Source organism: Stomoxys calcitrans, chromosome 2, assembly GCF_963082655.1.
Source record: "Stomoxys calcitrans chromosome 2, idStoCalc2.1, whole genome shotgun sequence".
Lineage (NCBI taxonomy): Eukaryota > Metazoa > Arthropoda > Insecta > Diptera > Muscidae > Stomoxys > Stomoxys calcitrans.
In genome coordinates, this window is record NC_081553.1 from 14,688,742 (window position 1) to 14,709,921 (window position 21,180).

The 21,180-nt window shown below is 36.6% G+C and overlaps 1 protein-coding gene across 2 annotated transcripts in view; it reads right to left on the bottom strand.

Moving 5' to 3' along the window:
* LOC106082230 (elongation of very long chain fatty acids protein 7) overlaps nucleotides 1-21,180 on the bottom strand; it is a 125,338-nt gene that overhangs the window by 20,296 nt on the left and 83,862 nt on the right. For both annotated transcript variants that reach the window (XM_013244620.2, XM_013244619.2), the window contains exon 2: nucleotides 10,949-11,086. In XM_013244620.2, the coding sequence (XP_013100074.1) occupies nucleotides 10,949-11,086 (138 nt within the window). The remainder of the gene's footprint in view (nucleotides 1-10,948; nucleotides 11,087-21,180) is intronic.

Below are 21,180 nucleotides of genomic sequence, written 5' to 3' on the forward strand. Positions count from 1 at the left end.
GGCAGTCTCACAATAGGTGCTCAACCGTCTATGACTTCTCCTCCTCATTCCCACAAATCAAGCTGATGTCCGCCATGTGACCAGCGCAAGGTCAAAGTCCTTACATTGCAATGGCTCTTCAGGACATTCAGTAGTGAGAGCGGCAGCTCCATCACAACTAGCAGAGGTCCCCTGAACATACCAATTTACCTATTATTTTGGCAGCATACAATATGCACTCTGAACGGCCACACACCATGATGACAAAGTCATCCTCGTAGCCATCAAACTTTAACTGTTCTTTTCAAATGACCTGAAAATCCGACAGATATCCAAGAGCCACAAAATGGGTACACAACCTCTCTTTGTGGCGATTGAGCTCTAATCACAATCTTCCTATTTGGTCCATTTTTAGCATTCACTTGGTAACTACCCACGGCTACAATAACATTATGAAAACTATTTAAAGCTGGCATTTTGTTGGTTTTGTGGGTTGTTGTAGCCACATTTTCATGCGGAGGTGGCGATCCTTGTCAAGCTCCAGTAGGTGAGCAAGCTCGTTCCGGTCCCAAGGACCGATCGCTGCTGGAACAGGTTGGCCATTGGTTATTTAAAGGCGTCAGTAACCCGCCTTGTCGTATCGAGCATCATAATCACTCAGTATTTATGCAAGAGTCGGTGCCGCCCGGCCTCCCACTGAGACTCTCCGCTCATTATCTGCGACTGCCGTTTCAGATGCTCTGTATGGAGCATTCCACTCGCAGCTCAGCTTCTCGTGACAGCAATGAACACCACACAGATCAGACTTCAAAGTTCCAGCCAGTTTTGTGTGTAAAGCCTCTGGAGCTAATTTGAATAAAATTAAATATGTCTTTTGAACGTTTTTCTTGACACCCAAAAATTAAAAAAACTTATATTTTCATGCTGTGATTGGTCGAAACAAATTTTCCCAAAAATTTAAAATGTCAGGGCGAATTGAATTTTCTTCGCCCTGTTTACAAATTTTGACATATCAAGTACCCATATAAGATGCTTTGTTGTAGCAATTCGCCGATGCGGCCACCTTATTAAATACGCCTTGCCCTACACCATTACTATAGTGCAGTTTATGATAACTTAGTAGTTTTGTTTGTTCGTTTCAGCTAAGTCCGTCTGTCTGTTCTTCTGTCAAACCCTATTAATTTGTGTAAAATGTACAGGTCGCAATTTTCACCCCATCATCTTCAATTTTGGTACAGATATTTTTTTGGTCTGGAGACTAAGCGTTTTAAAACGAGAAAAAATCCGTTCAGATTTGGATATAGCTCTCATAAATATTTTCGCCCTATTTGGACTGGTATTACATTTGTTGACCGATTCTCACGAAATTGGCAAGAAGGGTTTCTCTTATAGCTATCAACAAATTGAGAAGATATTGAAAAATCGGTTCAGATTTAGATATAGCTCCCTCACTTCTATTGGGTTGCCCAAAAAGTAATTGTCGGTAATATAGTCGGCGTTGAAAAATTTTTCAACGGCTTGTAACTCTGTAATTGCATTCTTTCTGCTGTCAGTTATCAGCTGTTACTTTTAGCTTGCTTTAGAAAAAAAGTGCGCGAAATTTTGTTTACTTTTGTTTGTTTGGCGTCAATTTTAATATGGGTACCACATGTATTGAAAGAAATTCATTTAACAAACCGAATCAACGCTTGTGATATGCACCTTAAACACAATGAATTCGATCCGTTTTTAAAACGAATCATAACTGGAGATGAAAAATGGATTGTTTACAACAACGTTAGTCGAAAACGATCATGGTCCAAGCATGGTGAACCAGCTCTAACCACTTCAAAGGCTGATATCCACCAAAAGAAGGTTTTGCTGTCTGTTTGGTGGGATTGGAAGGGTGTGGTATATTTTGAGCTGCTTCCAAGGAACCAAACGATTAATTCGGATGTTTACTGTTAACAATTGGACAAATTGAATACAGCCATCAATGAGAAGCGACCAGAATTGGTCAATCGTAAAGGTGTCATATTCCACCAGGACAACGCTAGACCGCACACATCTTTGGTCACTCGCCAAAAACTGAGTGAGCTTGGCTGGGAACTTTTGATGCATCCACCATATAGCCCTGACCTTGCACCATCATACTACCATTTATTTCGATCTTTGCAGAACTCCTTAAACGGTAAACTTTCGGCAATGATGAGGCTATAAAATCGCACTATGTTCAGTTTTTTGCAGATAAAGGCCAGAAGTTCTATGAGCGTGGAATACTAAATTTGCCAGAAAGATGGCAAAAGGTTATCGAACAAAATGGAAATTATATCTTTGATTAAAGTTCATTCTAAGTTTTATTAAAAATGTATTTACTTTCTTTTAAAAATCCGCAATTACTTTTTGGGCAACCCAATAGCTCTCATAAATATTTTCGCCCTATTTGGACTGGTATTGCATTTGTTAACCGATTCTCACGAAATTGGGAAGAAGGGCTATCAACAAATTGAGAAGATATTGAAAAATCGGTTCAGATTTAGATATAGCTCCCTCACTTCTAGATAAATTCAAAGTTCATTTATCAACTAATTCTCTCAACATTTTGCATAAATGATTTCTCTACGACTGTGCAGGACTGCTGACATTTCCGGACTTCGAACAAAATCGGTTCAGATTTAGATTAAGTTTAAAGTTGTAAGCATTGACCGATTTTTACGTCTAGAGCCTTTGACGACATTAAGAGGATCAATTGACGAATGAGCTTATCAATTGATCTGCTCAATGACTTGTACTGTACAAACTTACGAAAGTTGGCACTTATTATTCTTTAAAGACTGTGACATTGTTAGTGAATTTTATCAACATCGATGCAAATTAAGATATGGCTCCCATATGTATGCATCGCCTGATTTACACTTGTAGAGTCGTTGTCAAGATTTAATCCAAATTTGGTATGTAGGGTATATAGTTGGCACCGCCCAACTCTTGCCTTTCCTTATATATAAACGTGATTCCTTTTTATATAAAAACGTGATTCACGCTGCCAATACATTGAATTGGAAGGTGGAATAATAAATACATTAAAAATTTCAACCCTAAGCCCTTAGGCCATCAAGTAGTCAAATTGGATCATGAGTTTAAATGGGTCTATGGTTTAACTGACCTGTTTGAAAAAGTATTTGGCAGAATTTCAAGCAACTAGCTTTAATCGTTCGAAAATTCGTCTGCTTTCGAAAATTAGACGGATGGCTAGATCAACATACAATCGTTAAACGATTCAGAACTCAAACGCTGTATGTTAGGCGAGGGGAACACAAAAATACACCAATCATAATCTACAACTAACTCCACGAATGGGGAAATGAGGGTATACTAGCATCGTTATTCCGTTTGTAACTCATCGAAAAATTATCTGAGATCTAACAAGTAAAAAGGCGTTAAGTTCGGCCGGGCCGAACTTTGGATACCCACCACCTCGGGTATATATGTAAACCACCTTTCATCAAAATTCGGTGAAAATTTCATATTTTATGACCCATATCAGTTATATCAAAACATGTTCCGATTTGGACCAAATACTAATAAGTACAGTAGCTATATCTAAAAATTAACCGATCTGAACCATATACGACACGGATGTTGAAAAGCCTAACATAAGTTACTATGTAAAATTTCAGTGAAATTGGATTATAAATGCGCTTTTTATGGGGCAAAGACTTTAAATCGAGAGATCGGTCAACATGGCAGCTATATTCAAATCTGGATCGATCCGGGCAAAATTGAAGAAGGACGTCGAAGAGCCTAACTAAACTCACTGTCTCAAATTTCAGCGACATCGGACAATAAATGCGTCTTTATGGCCCCAAAACCTAAAACCTAGATATCGGTCTATATGGCAGCTATGTCTAAATTTGGACCGATCTGTGCGATATTGCAGATGTATGTCAAGGAGCTTAACTTAACTCACTGTCCCAAATTTCGGCGACATCGGACAATAAATGAGCATTTTATGGGCCCAAAACCTTAAATCAAGAAATCGGTCTATATAGCAGCTATATCCAAATCTGAACCGATCTGAGCCAAATTGAAGAAAGATGTCGAGGGGCCTTACGCAACTCACTGTCCCAAATTTCAGCAAAATCGGGTAATAAATGTGGCTTTTATGGGCCTAAGACCCTAAATCGGCGGATCGGTCTATATGGGGGCTATATGAAGATATAGTCCGATATAGCCCATCTTCGAACTTAACCTGCTTATGGACAAAAAAAGAATCTGTGCAAAATTTCAGCTCAATATCTCAATTTTTAAAGACTGTAGCGTGATTTCAACAGACAGACGGACAGACGGACAGACGGACGGACATGCCTAGATCGTCTTAGATTTTTACGCTGATCAAGAATATATATACTTTATAGGGTCGGAAATGGATATTTCGATGTGTTGCAAACGGAATGACAAAATGAATATACCCCCATCCTTCGGTGGTGGGTATAAAAAGTGCTATGTATATTCTTGATCATTTTGACATTTGAAGTCTATTTTGCTATGACCGTCCATCTGTTAAAAACAAGCAAACATTCGAGGCAATAAAAGGCTCCTCGAAATACTTTTGCAATATGGCAAGATCGGTTCAGATTTGGATATAGCTGCCGTATAGATCTATCTCTCGATTAAAGGCTTTGGGCCCATAAAATGCGCACTTATTGTCCTATGTCGCCGAAATTGGGAACAGTGAGTTATGTTAAACCCTTCGACATCCTTCTTCAATTTGATCCAGATCGGTTCAGATTTGAAAATAGCTGCCATATAGACCGATCTCTTGATTTAAGGTTTTGGAACCATAAAAGGCGCCTTTATTGTCCGATGTCGCCGAAATTTGGGACAATGAGTTGCGTTAGGCCCTTCGATATCCTTCGTCAATTTGATTCAGATCGGTTCAAATTTGGATATAGACCGATCTCACGATTTAAGGTTTTAGGGCTATAAAAGGTGCATTTATTGTCCGATTTCGCCGAAATTTTGGGACAGTGAGTTGTGTTAGGCTCTTCGACACTTTTGTGCAACTTGTGCATATCGGTCCCGATTTGGATATAGCTGCCATATAGACCGATATCTCGATTTAAAGTCTTGGCCCCATAAAAGGCCCATTTATGATGCGATTTCACTGAAATTTGACACAGTGACTTGTGTTCGACATCCGTTTCGTATCGGTTTATTTTTAGATATAGCTGCTTAAAGACCAATATTTAGTTATACACAATTGAACAATGACTTGTACTTGTTAGTAGTTGGTCCAAATCGGAACATATTTCGATATAGCTCCTATGGGGCATAAAGTATGAAATTTTCACCGAATTTTGACGAAACGTGTTTTTCATATATACCCGAGGTGGTGGGTATCCAAAGTTCGGCCCGGCAGAGCTGCTTGCTTTGAAGATAAACAAAAAAAAATTTTGGGTTTCGGTAATACCCATAAGCTTGAGATTTGCTGTAAAATTTTGAGAGCACAAACATGTCTCTGTTATTTCAATCCTCATTGGTTCTTTACATCAAGAATGCAAGGTATAGTCAGGGTGAGAAAATCCATATAAACAATTTCTCGATTTATCTTTAATAAGTAGATAAGAAGCAATTCTTATCTATTATTTATTTGGCTATAAACAAAGAACTTGAACAATGCGATCGATCTATGATGGATGGTATGCAAGATTCGGCCCGGCAAAACTTCGCTCGCTTTTAATTGCTTTGCCTAAATATCTTTGTTGTGATTTCTGTCACCCGAACCATTCACTCAGCATTTGCAATTTTACCTAAAGGCATTTTATTTTAACTTAAATGGTTGTTCGAAGCTCTGACTCATTAAGAACTCAAACTCAGTGCGCCTATTGGCTATCACTTACATCACAGCGCATGCCTAAATGTGTGTGTGTGTAGTGAGCATAAAGACAACATGTCGAGAAGTTCCTGTTTGACCACTATTGTTTATTGAAATTACCCAAAGCAGCTAGAAAGGAATCCCCTGAAATGCCCTTTAAGTTCACTATCATCATCATCATGATTTTGTGCGAATCTTTGTTTCTAGAATAGTTCTAGCCTCACTTGCTCATACAAAATGATAATGGGAATGATGCTGATGCAGGGCTAGCGATAGTGCTTAATTTGACTGCAGCGGTGGTGATTCACTTCGTTGCATTATTACCACAATGAATATTGTGGTTTTATACAATATGTTTTTTTTTCTATAACAAAAGTAATCAGTTGGTCAATTTGCAATACCTGTGCGCCTTTGTTGGAATAGAGTTCTTTGCTCTTTTCTGGTAAAATACCATTTTAAAACTAGTTTTCTCTGTTAGCAACTCCTCCTTTTAGAACAAGAATCCTTTTCTTTTAGCATTAACCTTGAATGTGATGGTGGGTTTTTCCATTTACCAGCATTGTCATTAGCAAGGTATCTGGTTTGTTGATTGCCTATAATTCACCCAGTGAATGGCAAAATGAGATGCTGCATCTTTGGCATCATTAAATGGGAGTTGTAATAAAATTCTGCAAGAACAAAGATAATCAGCAAAAAATATTGCAATACCTAATTGGCCCATATGAAGGTCTTCTGGCGAGGCTTCCAACAAATATCCTAGTGAGAAATCTGTTTAAGATAAAACCATAAAATATTCGAAACCTACATTCGTTCCCTGGCCATTAAAAGGATGCATATAAAATATAGAAGTTTATTACTTTGTTGTTATGGATGCGGAACAAAATAAAATCTTCATAAACAAGAAAGCAGTCATTCATTTTACTAGACAGATTGGATTTAAATAGTTCTTTGGAATGGTTATGATTATAAGCAAATGTAGGATAATAACCTCCCTTATAATTCTACCAATGCACTTAACTTGTGATGTGCAAGGAAGTATTACAGTCCTATAGGGAGTGTAATAGCATTGAATACTTTACAGGGTACTCCCAACGAAATTTGTTATCCAATATAACAAAAGTGTTTGCTTAAAAAATAGTTTTTATTTACTGAAAAAGTTAAAGCAGAAACATTTTCATCCCTTTCACAAATCTCAGGAAACTTGTTGTGGTTCAGCAACCACCCGATGAATTCCATCCTGTCACCGACCTAGAGTTGGGTAGTTCCGGATGGAACTAGTTCAATGGAACTTATCCAATTAAGGAACTGCTGGAACTAGTTCCATCTCTTTCCTTCTTATAGTTCCATAGTTCCTTTTTTTTGCATGTACACTTTTCTTTTGGTCCCTTTTGTTATTGTTATTTGTAGACCACCTGATTGGCATGCCATATTTTGTTTTTTGTTGTATGAAGCTGACAACAACTAAATAGAAGCGTCAACTTTTGTAATGGACAGCAACTGTGTACGTTGTGATTCAGGATTCACTGAATAAGGTTAAGCCAAGCGATCAGCCGATATACTTTTTTTTTAATATTTGGCAGTACTTGGCATTGAGGATGTCAACTTGTTCTCTTTTTACATTCATTCTTTGTTTACGTTTTCTCCTATATGATGACATTTTCAATCGTCAGATTTGACATCCTTAATGATGTTTATGGGGCCTATCCACTTTGTGTTTTGCATGTGACCTAACCTTCTATTAGTGAATCCTGGTTGTGATTTAGGTGAAAGGAAAATAAATTATTTGTGGCAACCACGTTAAATGAGTGTGGTGGCACAAATATAGAAACGTGGTGGCATTCAAAGCGGGTGAGGTGCCCTCTTTGGTGGCATTCAATTGCATATACAGTCGGAATGTTTGTATCAAAATGTACAATAAAAACCACTCATTTTAAGGTTCAAAACAAAATTCAAAGGACTTTTTTTGTTTTGTATAAAGGGATCAGAAATGGGATCGCAAATGAAAAAGAAGCCAAGGAACTAAGAAAAGGAACTAGTTCGTTTTGTGGAAGGGAACTAAAAGGAGCTATCACTAAAAAGAACTAAAAAAGCCACTTCTACATCGATCCCGCTCTGGCCATTTCGATGGCTTACATATGTTTCATCTACTATGTTCAGTGGCTCGACAAATGGCACGTTGGCAAGACCGATAACTCGTTCTCCCAGCTCAAACGAACAACTCCTAACATATTCATCCGAGTCACTTCATTTCCTGGAATTCCTTTATGTCCGGCAACCCATGCCAGCGTCACATCGCGGATCCGGAGTCTACCTAGGGACTCTAAACAAGACGCCACATACCTCCACCTCATCGTCCTTGAAACCAAGGCTTTGAGCGCTGCCATACTGTCCACATAAATCCTGACATTTTAGGGTGGTGGATCCCTTACCAGAATTTCTCTGACAGCTACTGTAATGGCACAGACTTCTGCCTGAAAGACAGTACACGTGTCCGGAAGTTTCAGAGACATACTGATGATGAGTGCGTCGGAGTAGACCCCCAATCGATGTTGAGTGCGTCGTAGTAAGCATCAGTGAAGATTGAGGTCTCATCTTCCTCAAACACAGTATTCGCCCTCCATTCATCCCTACCGGGAAAACTAATACTGAATGTCCTAGTCCCAATCGGTACAGGTTCCAGATAGTCTGTGACAGATAACTGTGGCCGCACCAGCCCTCCTTCAGGAAACTAAGCTCCCTCAGGCAAAGCGAGACTTTGGCGGCGCAGTTCCTAATATAGAATTTAATGGGCTGCATACTCAGCATCGCTTCAAGACTTGCCTGCGGTGCGGATCTCAATGCCCCTGTGAATCTGACGCGGGCCAATTTCTGGACCTTCTCGAACTTCCTGTACGAGGTCTCTTATCAACGGCCCTATAGGTCAGTGCTGGTCTCTTAATGGTCTTGTACATAAAATAAATCATCTTGAGGGTTACTCCCCACTTCCTACCGAACACCCTCCTGAGCAAAAAGGGCACAGTGCCTCTTCTAAGACAGCTTCGAATCGAGGAGTATGCCAAGGTACTTCGCCTCCTTCGATCTCGATAATCGTCGACAGAAACCTTCCTCAGACCAGCAACACGACCTCGTCCGCATAAGTGACGTGCCATCTTCGCCGATATCCAACAGGGTTTCATTCATCCCAAGGTTCCACAGAATCGGCTAGAACACCCCTCCCTGAGGAGTTCCTTTTGTGCATTTAAGAACATTTCGTACACTAATTCGCAACTGAGGGACTTTGATTAGTTTACTGGGGAAAATCTTTTGAATCTTTTATGGATTTCGATGTTGTCAACCATTTATTGCCCTGTCTAATCTACACACAAGTTTATTATTAATGAATCGGACCGAAATCTAAACTCCGGTATCTTGTATCTGCGATTGAAAAGCTCCATTTCTGCGATTCGACAATCTCCTCAGTGACCTTTCCATGATCTCGATAATCGTCGATAGAAACCTTCCTCAGACAAGCAACACGACCTCGTCCGCATAAGTGACGTGCCATCTTCGCCGATATCCAACAGGGTTTCATTCATCCCAAGGTTCCACAGAATCGGCTAGAACACCCCTCCCTGAGGAGTTCCTCTTGTGGATTTAAGAACATTTCGTACACTAATTCGCAACGGACGAACTTTGGTTAGTTTTCAGCGGAAAATCTTTTATGGATTTCGATGTTGTCAACCATTAAGCGTCTTTATTGCCCTGCCTAATCTACACACAATTTTGTTATTAACAAATCGGAACTTATAATTATACCCTCGACCATAGGATGGGGGCATACTAATTTCGTCATTCTGTTTGTAACTATTCGAAATATTCGTCTGAGACCCCATAAAGTATATATATTCTTGATCGTCGTGATATATTATGTCGATCTAGCCATGTCCGTCCGTCCGTCTGTCTGTCGAAAGCACGCTAACTTTCGAAGGAGTAAAGCTAGCCGCTTGAAATTTTCCACTAATACTTCTTATCAGTGTAGGTCGGTTGGGATTGTAAATGGGCCATATCGGTCCATGTTTTCATATAGCTGCCATATAAATCGATCTTGGGTCTTGACTTCTTGAGTATCTAGAGTGCGCAATTCTGGTTCGATTTGACTGAAATTGCACGTGGTGTTTTGGTATCACTTCCTACAACTGCGCTAAGTATGGTTTAAATCGGTCCATATTTTGATATAGCTGCCATATAAACCGATCTTGGGTCTTGACTTCTTGAGCCTCTAGTGCGCAATTCTTATCCGATTGGAATGGAATTTTGCACGACGTGTTTTGTTGTGCCAAGTATGGTTAAAATCGGTCTATAATCTTATATAGCCGATCTTGGGTCTTGAGAGCTTGAGCCTCTAGAGGGCGCAATTCTTATCCGATTAGAATGAATTTCGCCTCGAAGTATTTTGTTATGATATCCAACAACTGTGCCAAGTATGGTTCAAATTGGTTTATAACCTGATATAGATGTCATGTAAACCGATCTTGGGACTTGACTTCTTGAGCTTCTAGAGCTTCTAGAGGGGGCAATTCCTATCCGATTTGGCTAAAATTTTGCATGACGTATTTTATTCTTACTTTCAACAACTGTGTCAAATAAGTTTCAAATCGGTTCATAACTTGATATAGCTGCCATATAAACCGATCTGGGATCTTGACTTCTTGAGTCTCTAGAGGTCGCACTTATTATCCGATTTGCCTGAAATTTTGTACGACGGATCCTCTCATGACCATCAACACACATGTTCATTGTGGTCTGAATCGGTCTATAGCCTGATACAGCTCGCGTATAAATCGATCTCTCTATTTTACTTCTTCAGCCCCCAAAGGGCGCAATTCTTATTCGAATTGACTGACATTTTATACAGTACTCCAACATATAATTTAATTGTGGTCCAAACGGGACCATATCTTCATATCGCTCTAATAGCAGAGCAAATCTTTTCTTATATCCTTTTTTGCCTAAGAAGAGATGCCGGGAAAAGAACTAGACAAATGCGATCCATGGTGGAGGGTATATAAGATTCGGCCCGGCCGAATTTTTACTTGATTTTGAATAATTTTAAGCAAGTCATAGATAAATTCTTACCTTTACTATGTAGGCATATGTTATACTGATGGCAATTGTGGGGAAGGGCGAACTCATCAGGAACCAATCTCTTGTTCTGGGATCTGATTTGTTGTCCATAAGATCTCGCCAGCCATCATATATATATGTGATGATGGTCTAAAAAAATTAAAAACAAAATATAAATATATAATTATTGTAGTGTTTGACTTGTTGCAGGTTTTTAAGAAAAATCTTACGTTACTAGATAGTTGAAGGCATGTGTTAGGTACATAGTAATTTTCTCGGTTTAATGATTTTAAGAAACTGCGAATTACCAAGAATTAAAGTTTCCGTTAATTGTAATAAACACTTTTAGTTGAAATTACATGGTACTGGTTTACTACCTCAATAATGGAAGACGTATGAATGGTATTGCTTTAATACCTTAATAATGGAAGAATTAATCAATGGATAACTGTATATTGAGGGTTGAGTAATTATAGTTGAAATTAATGTAAGCGTTCCGTAATTAGGCACAAAAGCTTAGCTGTTGTTGTTGTTAAAAAAAAATATTTTTTTAGCAAGCAATATAAAATAACTTATCTGAAGATTAAAGTGCTTATTACTATCAAAGATACATTGCAGCGTATTAAAAAGTCATCTATGTCATCATAGAAAAGAAATCTAAAATCTATCAGCATTTTCAAAAACTTCAAAGCTTTGAAATTGTTCAACTCATATCTCAAAAACACATTTTTTAGACTTGTAGGGCCTTTTTCACAAAAACTTAATGAAGATTTGTTATAGGTTCATTTGACAGTTCTGTTAATGAAATCTGTCAAGTAAACCTAGTTCAAATCTATATAAAGCTTTGTAAATACCGGTGATAGACTTTATATCTACACTCAATTTAATATTGAAAATCATTTGTTTTTGTAATATTTCTCTATTAATTAAGAAAAAGGGGTTTGTTACAGCTAAAACCATAATTCATGGAAATAACTATTTAATTTTTTTTGTAATTTTAATATCTTGTATGCTAATGTTATTCAAATTGATAAATTAATATTTAAATGTTGAACAATATCTTTTATAAATCTGAGGAAAGCGTTTCCTGTTTCATCAATGAGTTGCAAATATTTTTATTATTTATAACCTCTAAGCCATTGTACTTTACAAAGCTTAACTATTTGTTTTATAATATGTGGCTTATCTTACGTTAAACAAAGAAATAATGTGCTAGTACTAGATATTGTGGAAAAAATTTTAAATTAGTTTTTAAGGTTGCCAGCATATCCCGTTATACAAAAAAAAAGAAAGTTTACAAAAATCGAATCTAATGATCCTTTGCTCATGGAAATATTTACATAACAAAGGAATTTTTCAGGAAAAACAAATTTATATGCGAACTAATAACAGATTTTGGATTTCTTTCGCAATAAATTAAGAAATTTTAATTTTTTAAAAAAAATTCCAATTTTTAAAGAAAAAATATAATTTTTTATTAATATTAATATAATTATAAGTTGAGTCCAGATTTTTATGTAAAATCGAAATTTCACCATATATATTCGAAATTCAGATTTTCGAAGTTCCCTAGTCATTAAATGTATAGGTTAGGTTAGGTTAGGTTGAAAAGAGGGTGCAGATATTAATTCGCCCCATGCCACTGTGGACATACACCTATGCCAGTAATCGGCTTGTTGTCCGCTCTAAAAAGTATAAAGTAACCTCTATAAAGAATATTTTAAGTTAGCAATTCCGTGCTACTTACAAAATCCTTAATTCTTTTCACTCCCCTAAGTTGGTTCATGTCTGGTATTGTGTCTCCGCCAAAGTGCCGGTATCTGTTAGACGCGAAAGCCGGGCAATGACGAAGGAAATGCTCCAACGTCTCATCATCTTTCCCGCATGCCCTACACATGCTATCACTTGGCGCACCGATTTTACATAAGTGAGCTCGTAGTCCTATGTAACCCGTTATGATACCAATAGCTATACTGACCTACTTTTTGCTTCCTTTCAGCAATAGCCTCGCCTTCTCAAGATCTGGATCCCCCATAGGATTTTTGCCGTCCTTCCGGCCGTTTCGCTGTTCCACAATGTTGCATGCGCATTCGTCGCCCACTCCCTTAACATGGACTGCGTCGTCCCGAAAGGCTTCGGCCTTCACCGCCAAATCGTTTGCCCTTTTATTTCTCCTTATTCCGTTATGGCCCGGCACCCAAACGATGCGGATTTTCCCATCCTCAGAGAAGGCGTTAATTTCCTTCTACACTGGTTGCTATTGCCCTTATGGCAATTTTACTGTCGGTTAAGATGTTCAGACTCGACGTACTCGCGTTAGCACCACACCACTCTCCGCCTGCAGGACCGTATTATGTTCAGGCAGTCTAAAAACAGATCTCAGTCCCTGGGTTCTTAATGTAAAGCCCCAGGCCCACTCTGTCCTCTAGCTTTGATCCATCTGTGTAACATGATGGCAATGCTAGGGTTCCGTCAATCCAAGACTGTCCCAATGGCAGCAGTGCCTCGCACTCGACTTCAAGGTTCATCTCAGGTATCCTATCGGAATCCTCTTCCCTTCGTTCCAGGTTTCCTATCGTCGCCTCGATTATTCTCCCATCGTCCTAAGTCTCATAGCCGCAGTGGCTGCCTCACACTTTACGTAAGGCTTATGGGTCTGTAGGCCTTTGGTGTCGCATAACTTGCCTTGCCGTGCTTGGGTATAAATGTTAAATGTTTACTAAATTAAACTTTACTACAAATAATTAACGCATTTCCACATAAAAACTCGCAAAATTTCGATTTTGCATAAAATAACGAACTCTAATCATATGTATTAAACAATTTTTTATGAATTATTTGAAATTCTATTTTTTCTTATTTTCTTCTTTAATTTGTCTTTCTAATAGCTGATGGTTTTTAATAACATTAGAAATATACTGTCAAGGAAATTTTTTTTGTGATTGTACAGATTCACATATTATTTCGATAAACTTGTCGAATTAAATAAAATATTGTTGTTTCTTGCACGACTGATATTAAAATTATAATAGTCGTTTTGAGTTTGTTTGTTTTTGGCTGTCACAAAATTGTCTTGGTTAAGTCGTTTTCCTTTCGCTTTGTTATTACCAAGCCTTTTGTTAGCTTTATACATGTATGTATGTAATACCTTTGTAATCTATTTAATATATTAATTTCTATTTCCATTATCATATAACTTTATATTATTTCCGCTTTTTATTGCATGTAAGCGAGAAAATTCTGTTTCCTATTATCTTTGCAAATATTAGCACTTAGATAAGATCTAAGATCGCAACAAGTGTATAACACTTAAATGAAAAGCAAAACCAAAATCCACTCAAACGCTCTCCCAAAGCTCTGAGAAAAAATCTACTCTTCACTCAAAAAGTCTTATAGTTTTGGAGTCATAACTACTCTCATGCTCATTTAAGCTGAGACTCTGGTATAACGGTTTGAATAGGCAATATTGATCTCCCTCTCTTTGGTAAAGACACACACACACACTCAGATGCCTGAAAACATAATGAGAATTGTGCCTGGTGGGCTGCTATTGCTGTAGGTGTTGTTTGTTTTTCATTGTTGTTAGTGGTTGTTGTTTTGGCTGACGTTTGCTTTTGTTTACAATTTTTATCGACTCCCATTAAAGGAGAGTACCAGAGTGCGTATGATTGTTGTTGTTGCCAATAATGTGAGGGGGAAACGGAAAGAAATAATAATTATTTCCTATGAACTAGATGTCCTCAACGTAAATTTTTTTATTGATAAATGAATGGAATAAGCTGTTTGTATATAAAACTAGTTTCTAGGGGCAGTATTCTCAAAGGTAAATATTTTTGCACTACAGTTTGTTGACATTTGCTTTCACGCTAATAAATTTAGAACACATTGGATAATTAATTCGCAATGAATTTATAAATAATTACAAAATGTAATTTGATTTTTAACAAGAGGTTCAATAAGTCAACAATAAAAAAATTGCTGAGACAAGAGGAAGGGTTTTTTTGTGATACTTTTTGTTGCATGTTCTGAATAAATAAATAAAACAAGTAAAAATGTGTTAAGTTCGGCCGTGTCGAACTTTGGATACCCACCACCAAGGATATAATAATCCTTCTATATTATCATACTGCTTTATTCATAATTATATTTAAATAGGGGCAATAAACTCTGCAATAAGCCACTGCTATATTCATAATTATATTTTAATAGGGGCAATGAATCAGCTTTTTATGGGATTATTCATTGATTCATAATTCAGCGAAATCCGGTAATAATTAAAGCTTTTATGGGTCAGACCCTTAATCGGCATATCGGTTAATATAACAGCTATATAGTCCGATTTGAACCAAATTTGGGTCAGATTGCAGGAGGCTTAAGACAACTCACGTTATTACAACTCGGGTAATAAATGTGGCTTTCATGGGTTCCATACCCTTAAACTGCAGATCGGTATATACAGCAGCTTTATCTAAAAATAGTCCGATTTTCGGACGGACAGACACACGGACATCGTTTAATCTCCTTACTATTACTTAGTAGGGTTTGGAAATGGATATTTCGATGTGTTGCAAACGGAACGACTAAATGAATAAACCCCCTTTGCTTTGGTGGTGGGTATAAAAATAATTTAAAAAAGGCATGGAGTGTTTAAAATGACTTTGAACAAATGTTTGAGGGCAAATATATATAAAAACTCAAAAGGAAATACTAAGGAACAGGGGCAAACTTCTCACATATCAATGAGTGCAGTCCGATTCAAGTTTTAAGCTCAATGATAAGGGGCCTCCTTTTTATAGCCGAGTCCGAACGGCATGCCGCAGTGCGACACCTCTTTGGGAAAACCACCGCTGAAAAATCTGATGGTCTCAGCAGGATTCGAACCCAGTCGTTCAGCGTCATAGGCGGACATGCTAACCTCGCGCGACGGTGGCTCCCTTCCTGGAAACATAGCGGCTACAATTTTCCACAAAAAAATGGAATATATTTATCCATTTTAGAGAGTTAACGAAGGATTTTGAGAATTTTCGAACCACAGTGATGTGGGCACCCCCAACTAATGGTTTTTGGAAGAAGAGCACAAATATGTAATTTAAAATTCGGAACAACGAGAATTCATCATGTGGCCAGTCGCCTTAAGATTGGTACTATGTTCGCTTTTTGCTAAAGAAATTCTTCTTTAAAAAGAAAATCAAGAATGAGGATGGCAATTTTTCAAAAGAATTCTAGACTTTCCAGTAATAAAATGTATCTGCGAAATTAATGACATAAATGGAAACTTTAAAGTATAACTGTTACAATAATAGCTGGCGAAGGAATACCTGCGAAAATGCCGTAGCACTCCCGAAAACCCTCCGAACAAGTAAAAAATCTTCGTAAAAGGGATCTAGTTCGGAATCAAACATACATTTGCTACCTACTTCCATACTACAATACATAAAGGAATGAGACTTTCGGAACTAATTCAAGGAAGTCTTAAAAAGAACACAATTTCTCTTTGATAATTGAACATGCTAAGATTTTAGGAATTATACAATATATACAAACTGCTTGGTCTTATTTTTTGGTAAGTCGCATTGTAAAGGTAAGGTGAGTCGCATAGAAAGGAACCTTTTATAGAAAAGGTTCATGATGATTACATAGTCCTTTAACTTGTATATTTCACAAACTTTTTCAACACTATTGAGCGTAATTTCGTAATAATTTACAAATAAATTTTCTATTTACGAAGCAACAAAAAGAGGAATTGGTTAAAATGCTGCATTCCACATGTCAACTTGCATGAATCTAATCTGTGCCACTTTAACGATACTAGGAAGACCAAGCAGACATTGCATCTTCATCGTATACGGTATTTGCATGCATGTTTCCAACTAGAATTTAAAAAAAAAATGCTTATACTCTTGCTCTGATTCGAACCAGTGTTTTCTGCGCCAACATTCCAACCTCCAAGTTCTATACGACTTTGAGTTTGGTGATATATAAAACTCAATTAAAATGCATACCTTTCTTTTCAGGGAATACATGAATTCAGTAATTTCAATTTCTAGTCCCAGTTCTTGTAAAGTATTTTTGGAAGTGAGTAAGGCACTAGAAGACTACTAAAACATTTTAGAAATCCACAACAGTTGCAGTGGAAGCCAATAATCAATGCAAATTTAGGTTATGCTAATATACGAGTATATGTTCTGGTAACTAGAAATAGAGTTGTTTATAGCAAAGGTGATTGAACTTGGATCATCACATGTTTTAATGGGTAAGTTCAAATGGGATTAAAAACAAATGCTTTTGGAAGTACAATGCTGTTATTCGAAAGAAATACATACTCTAACACATTTGCACTAATTCACTAAAAGACCAAAAATATAAATATTCATGCTTAAATTGTAAAAAATACGCAGCGGAGTGGCCCGTTCAGCTAGTATGGTATAATGGTTGGCGATCATGAAGTGTTTAGATAGAATCTAAGTAGATCCATCCGCCCTGTCCATCTTTTCGCGGCCTGCAATCCTTTCCCATGAATATCGCATCAAAGACCTGCGCGATATATTCTCTCATATCAGTTAGTACTGTCCGATGAAAGTGTCAGCTCAGTGATAAGTGGTATCCTTTTTATTGATGTCTCTGAACGGTGTGGCGTAAAGATAAAAAACAGTTTTTTTTTCTTATATTAAGTCTTAAGCCAAAATAAGCTTTAATCACCTCTTCATTGATAGCGTCAATCTCCGCTTCAATGATTGTAAATTTTGATTAATTTTTAATTGATCCAATTAAAAAAATTATTGGAATTTTTTTTTAACTTATTTTTGAAAGGGAAATTTTGAGGGAAAAAATGGAGAGTATGCGTTTCAAAAAATCAACTTTTTGTTTTTTCGGGGAAAGGAAAAAATGGACCGATGGTCATATGGACATATGAACCGATGTGGCCCATTAACAATTTGCGTCCTAAGTAAGTGAATTATAGACATTTGTTCAAGCTATGAAAAAGCTTGTTTGATAATTTGAAATAGCCCGAGTTAGATCATACTTGGCATGGATTTTGGAAGTCGCAACCAATATTTCGAGGCGTTATAAACGGAATAACTAGTTTACCCCCCCCCCCCCATCCAACGGTGCAAAATTTGACCATGAACATTTCATGAAGGAACAGGGGCAAACTTCTAACATCACAAAACTGTCGATTTTCCTATCGGCGGCATAAGTCGACCGATTTTTCCATAATCCAATTTGGCCCGTTTAAAATTCCAACCTACCTACACTAATAAAAAGTATTTGTGCGAAATTTCAAGCGCCTAGCTTTGATCCTTCGAAATTTAGCATGCTTTCGACAGACAGACGGACGGACATGACTAGATTGACTTAAAATTACATGACGATCAAGAATATATATATACTTTATGGGGTCTTAGACGCATATTTCGAGATATTACAAACAGAATGGCGAAATTAGTATACCCCCATCCTATGGTGGAGGATGATATGTGTATACCTGTCGGTTAGTATGAGGGTTGCTTTTTATATTTCGAGATTGGACAACCCTTGTGTTGCAATCTGTCAACTGACAGCTCTATCGTAAAACTTGACATTTTCGAGGTTATACGTACTCAGAACGTTTTGACATACGAGCGCTATTTGCGTTGCTTACAGTAACTTTAATGATGCATTACACTCAAAAAATGGAATGGAAATCGTGAACATTTTCGTGCGATTATTTTTTACAACTTTCGACGTGGATTAACTCAACAACAGTGCATCGATGAACTTAAATCATTTTTTGACGATGAAGCCCCGTCAAGGACCAGTGTCTATCGATGGTGAATTCAAGCGAAGCCGTAGTTCACTCCAAGACGAATTTCGTAAAGGTCGTACAAAATCAGTTGTTGTTCCAAAAACCTTTGATGCTGTGTGCCAACGGATGTCATGAGACCTATCGTGAGATTGAGAACACCTTGGGCATTAGTGAAACCAGCATATATTCAATATTGCATGAATATTTGACGGTCAAAAAAAATGCCCCAAAAATACGAAACAATTGCAAAAACAATAAAGCAATTTTTGACGATTAATATTTGTTTTTGTGTTCTCTCATCCCGAAATATAAAAGGCAACCCTCGTACTTCCTAATATTATTATAGACTTGGAATTAAAATACCATTTAAGATAACAAATCTTTATTATCAAGTAAAAAATCGTTCGCCTTGGGAAATATTTCATTAAAAAGTTGGAAAATTGGTTATCTCTATATTAAATTTGAGATCTTTGGCTCAAATCTTTAAATTTAGGACAAACATTTTTGCCCATTAATTTTTATTGAACAAAATCTTTCCCACCATTTTATTTAAATTGTTACGATTGCCTAAAGTAGGGTATAAATCTCTAAGGTGTAGTTTTGGCACGGTGGCTGAGCCGGCTACTCGTCAGCTTTGGGGGGGGATCTTTCAAAATCTGAGATTGTATCAACCATAACATAAACTTTCGTGCCAGAAAAGTGTAGATTCCTTTTTGTTTCATGCGACAAAAAGATTTGAAGGAACAAAAAAAAATATATAGAAGAGAGAAAACGAACCAAAACAAAAGAAAAAAAAAAAAAAAACACAAAACAAGAACCTGCTCAAAGAAGATCGAAGGTGAAGTAAACAGAGAGCACCCAAGTAGTACCAATCAATCTGTTTGTCTTCCCCCTGTGTGACTGAGCCTCCCACCCCTCCTGCAGTTCAGCGAACATACAGCCTATGTACTGCCTGGCCCATAAAAAAATGCAATAAATCGGCAGCACCCTATCGTACATGCTTTCGATCACCACCTCACATGGTGTTTAGATTAAACAGGTTCCATTATCCATTACTCTCTTTTGTTACCTACCATATCCAGCACCCCCCTCTTTGACCGTAGAAGTCTACTCCCACATCTCTATCTCAATGATTAAGAAAAAGAAGAAGACATAAATTCGCCACTCAATGTCATTATATATATATTTAATTCATTTAAAGGAGGCAGTATGATAAATGATAGAAAAAAATGAGAACAATAGATAAGCATAAAAATTAATAATTTTTGTTTTGGGTTTATTATCTAAGTGTGAGATGAATCTCTTAATTATACTTATTCAATATTATTATTTTTTTTTTTTTTTTTTTTTCTTCAAATTCCTTCTCTTTTCCTAATTTTCTCTTAGTACAAATTCTTACTCTTAATTAATGTAATTCCTTTTTTTTTACATTCTTTCTTCAAACTTCTTTATGTAAACAAATCTCACTTAGATTCTCTTAGCCTAAAGTAATTACTCACCCACAATACAGCGCTATATTATGTGAGTTTAACCAAAAGAGATTTAAAAATCATATTACGTTGGCAAATTCTCTTTTTTTTTCTCTATTAATTCATTTTTGTTTTTGTTCCTTTGTAAAATTTATACGCGAATTTGATGCATGCAAAAAAAAAATAAATAAATAATTCAATAAACTAAAATTATATGTATATAAAGATAAGTAGGTATAAATGACATTTAATTTTTCTATATGTTTTTTTCTTTTGTAAATATGTACATGGGTTAATGATTTAAATTCTTGTTAAAATAAATTCGGATCAGCCCATCTAGGTACAGCCTTGATCATCTTACAACGGGGATGGAGCAATAGTTAGGCATTCTTTTCTGGTTTCACTTCTCGTCAGTTGGGGATACTTTAGCATAGGTGATAAATAGGTAGTCTAATGCATTTTTTGTTTTTGCTTCAATCACTTCTTTCGTTATTCTTTTTTTTTTTTTTTTTTTTTTTTAAGCTCTTTTTCTTACTTTATTTTTTTTTTTTTTTGGGGTTACACATTCCGCTCAATTTAATTTAACAATAATTTCGTAACTGTTTTGTCTGATGTCGATAGCATTTGTTTATTAGGTGATGAAACAGGCCACAGTGCTGATTTCTTTTTCCTTTTTTTTTTTTTGGAAATTTTATGTTTTAGAGGAGTTTACACAAACTATTGTCCACCTTTATCTGTTTTATTATTATTTCTTTTTTCTGTTGTGATATTTTTCTTCTTTTTAAACATATGACTTTTTTTACGTCTATTTTATACATTAACAAATTAACATTAGCTTTAAAGGCCTCTTGAGGCTTCAATGTTCATCACATGCTTCCCAGTGCTTAAATATTGTTCTCAAACAGTTTTTTGCGTTTATTCCGTTTGAAATTTTTTTTTCTTTTTTCTTATTCTTTAAAGAAGGTATATGTATTTTTTTTTTTATATTT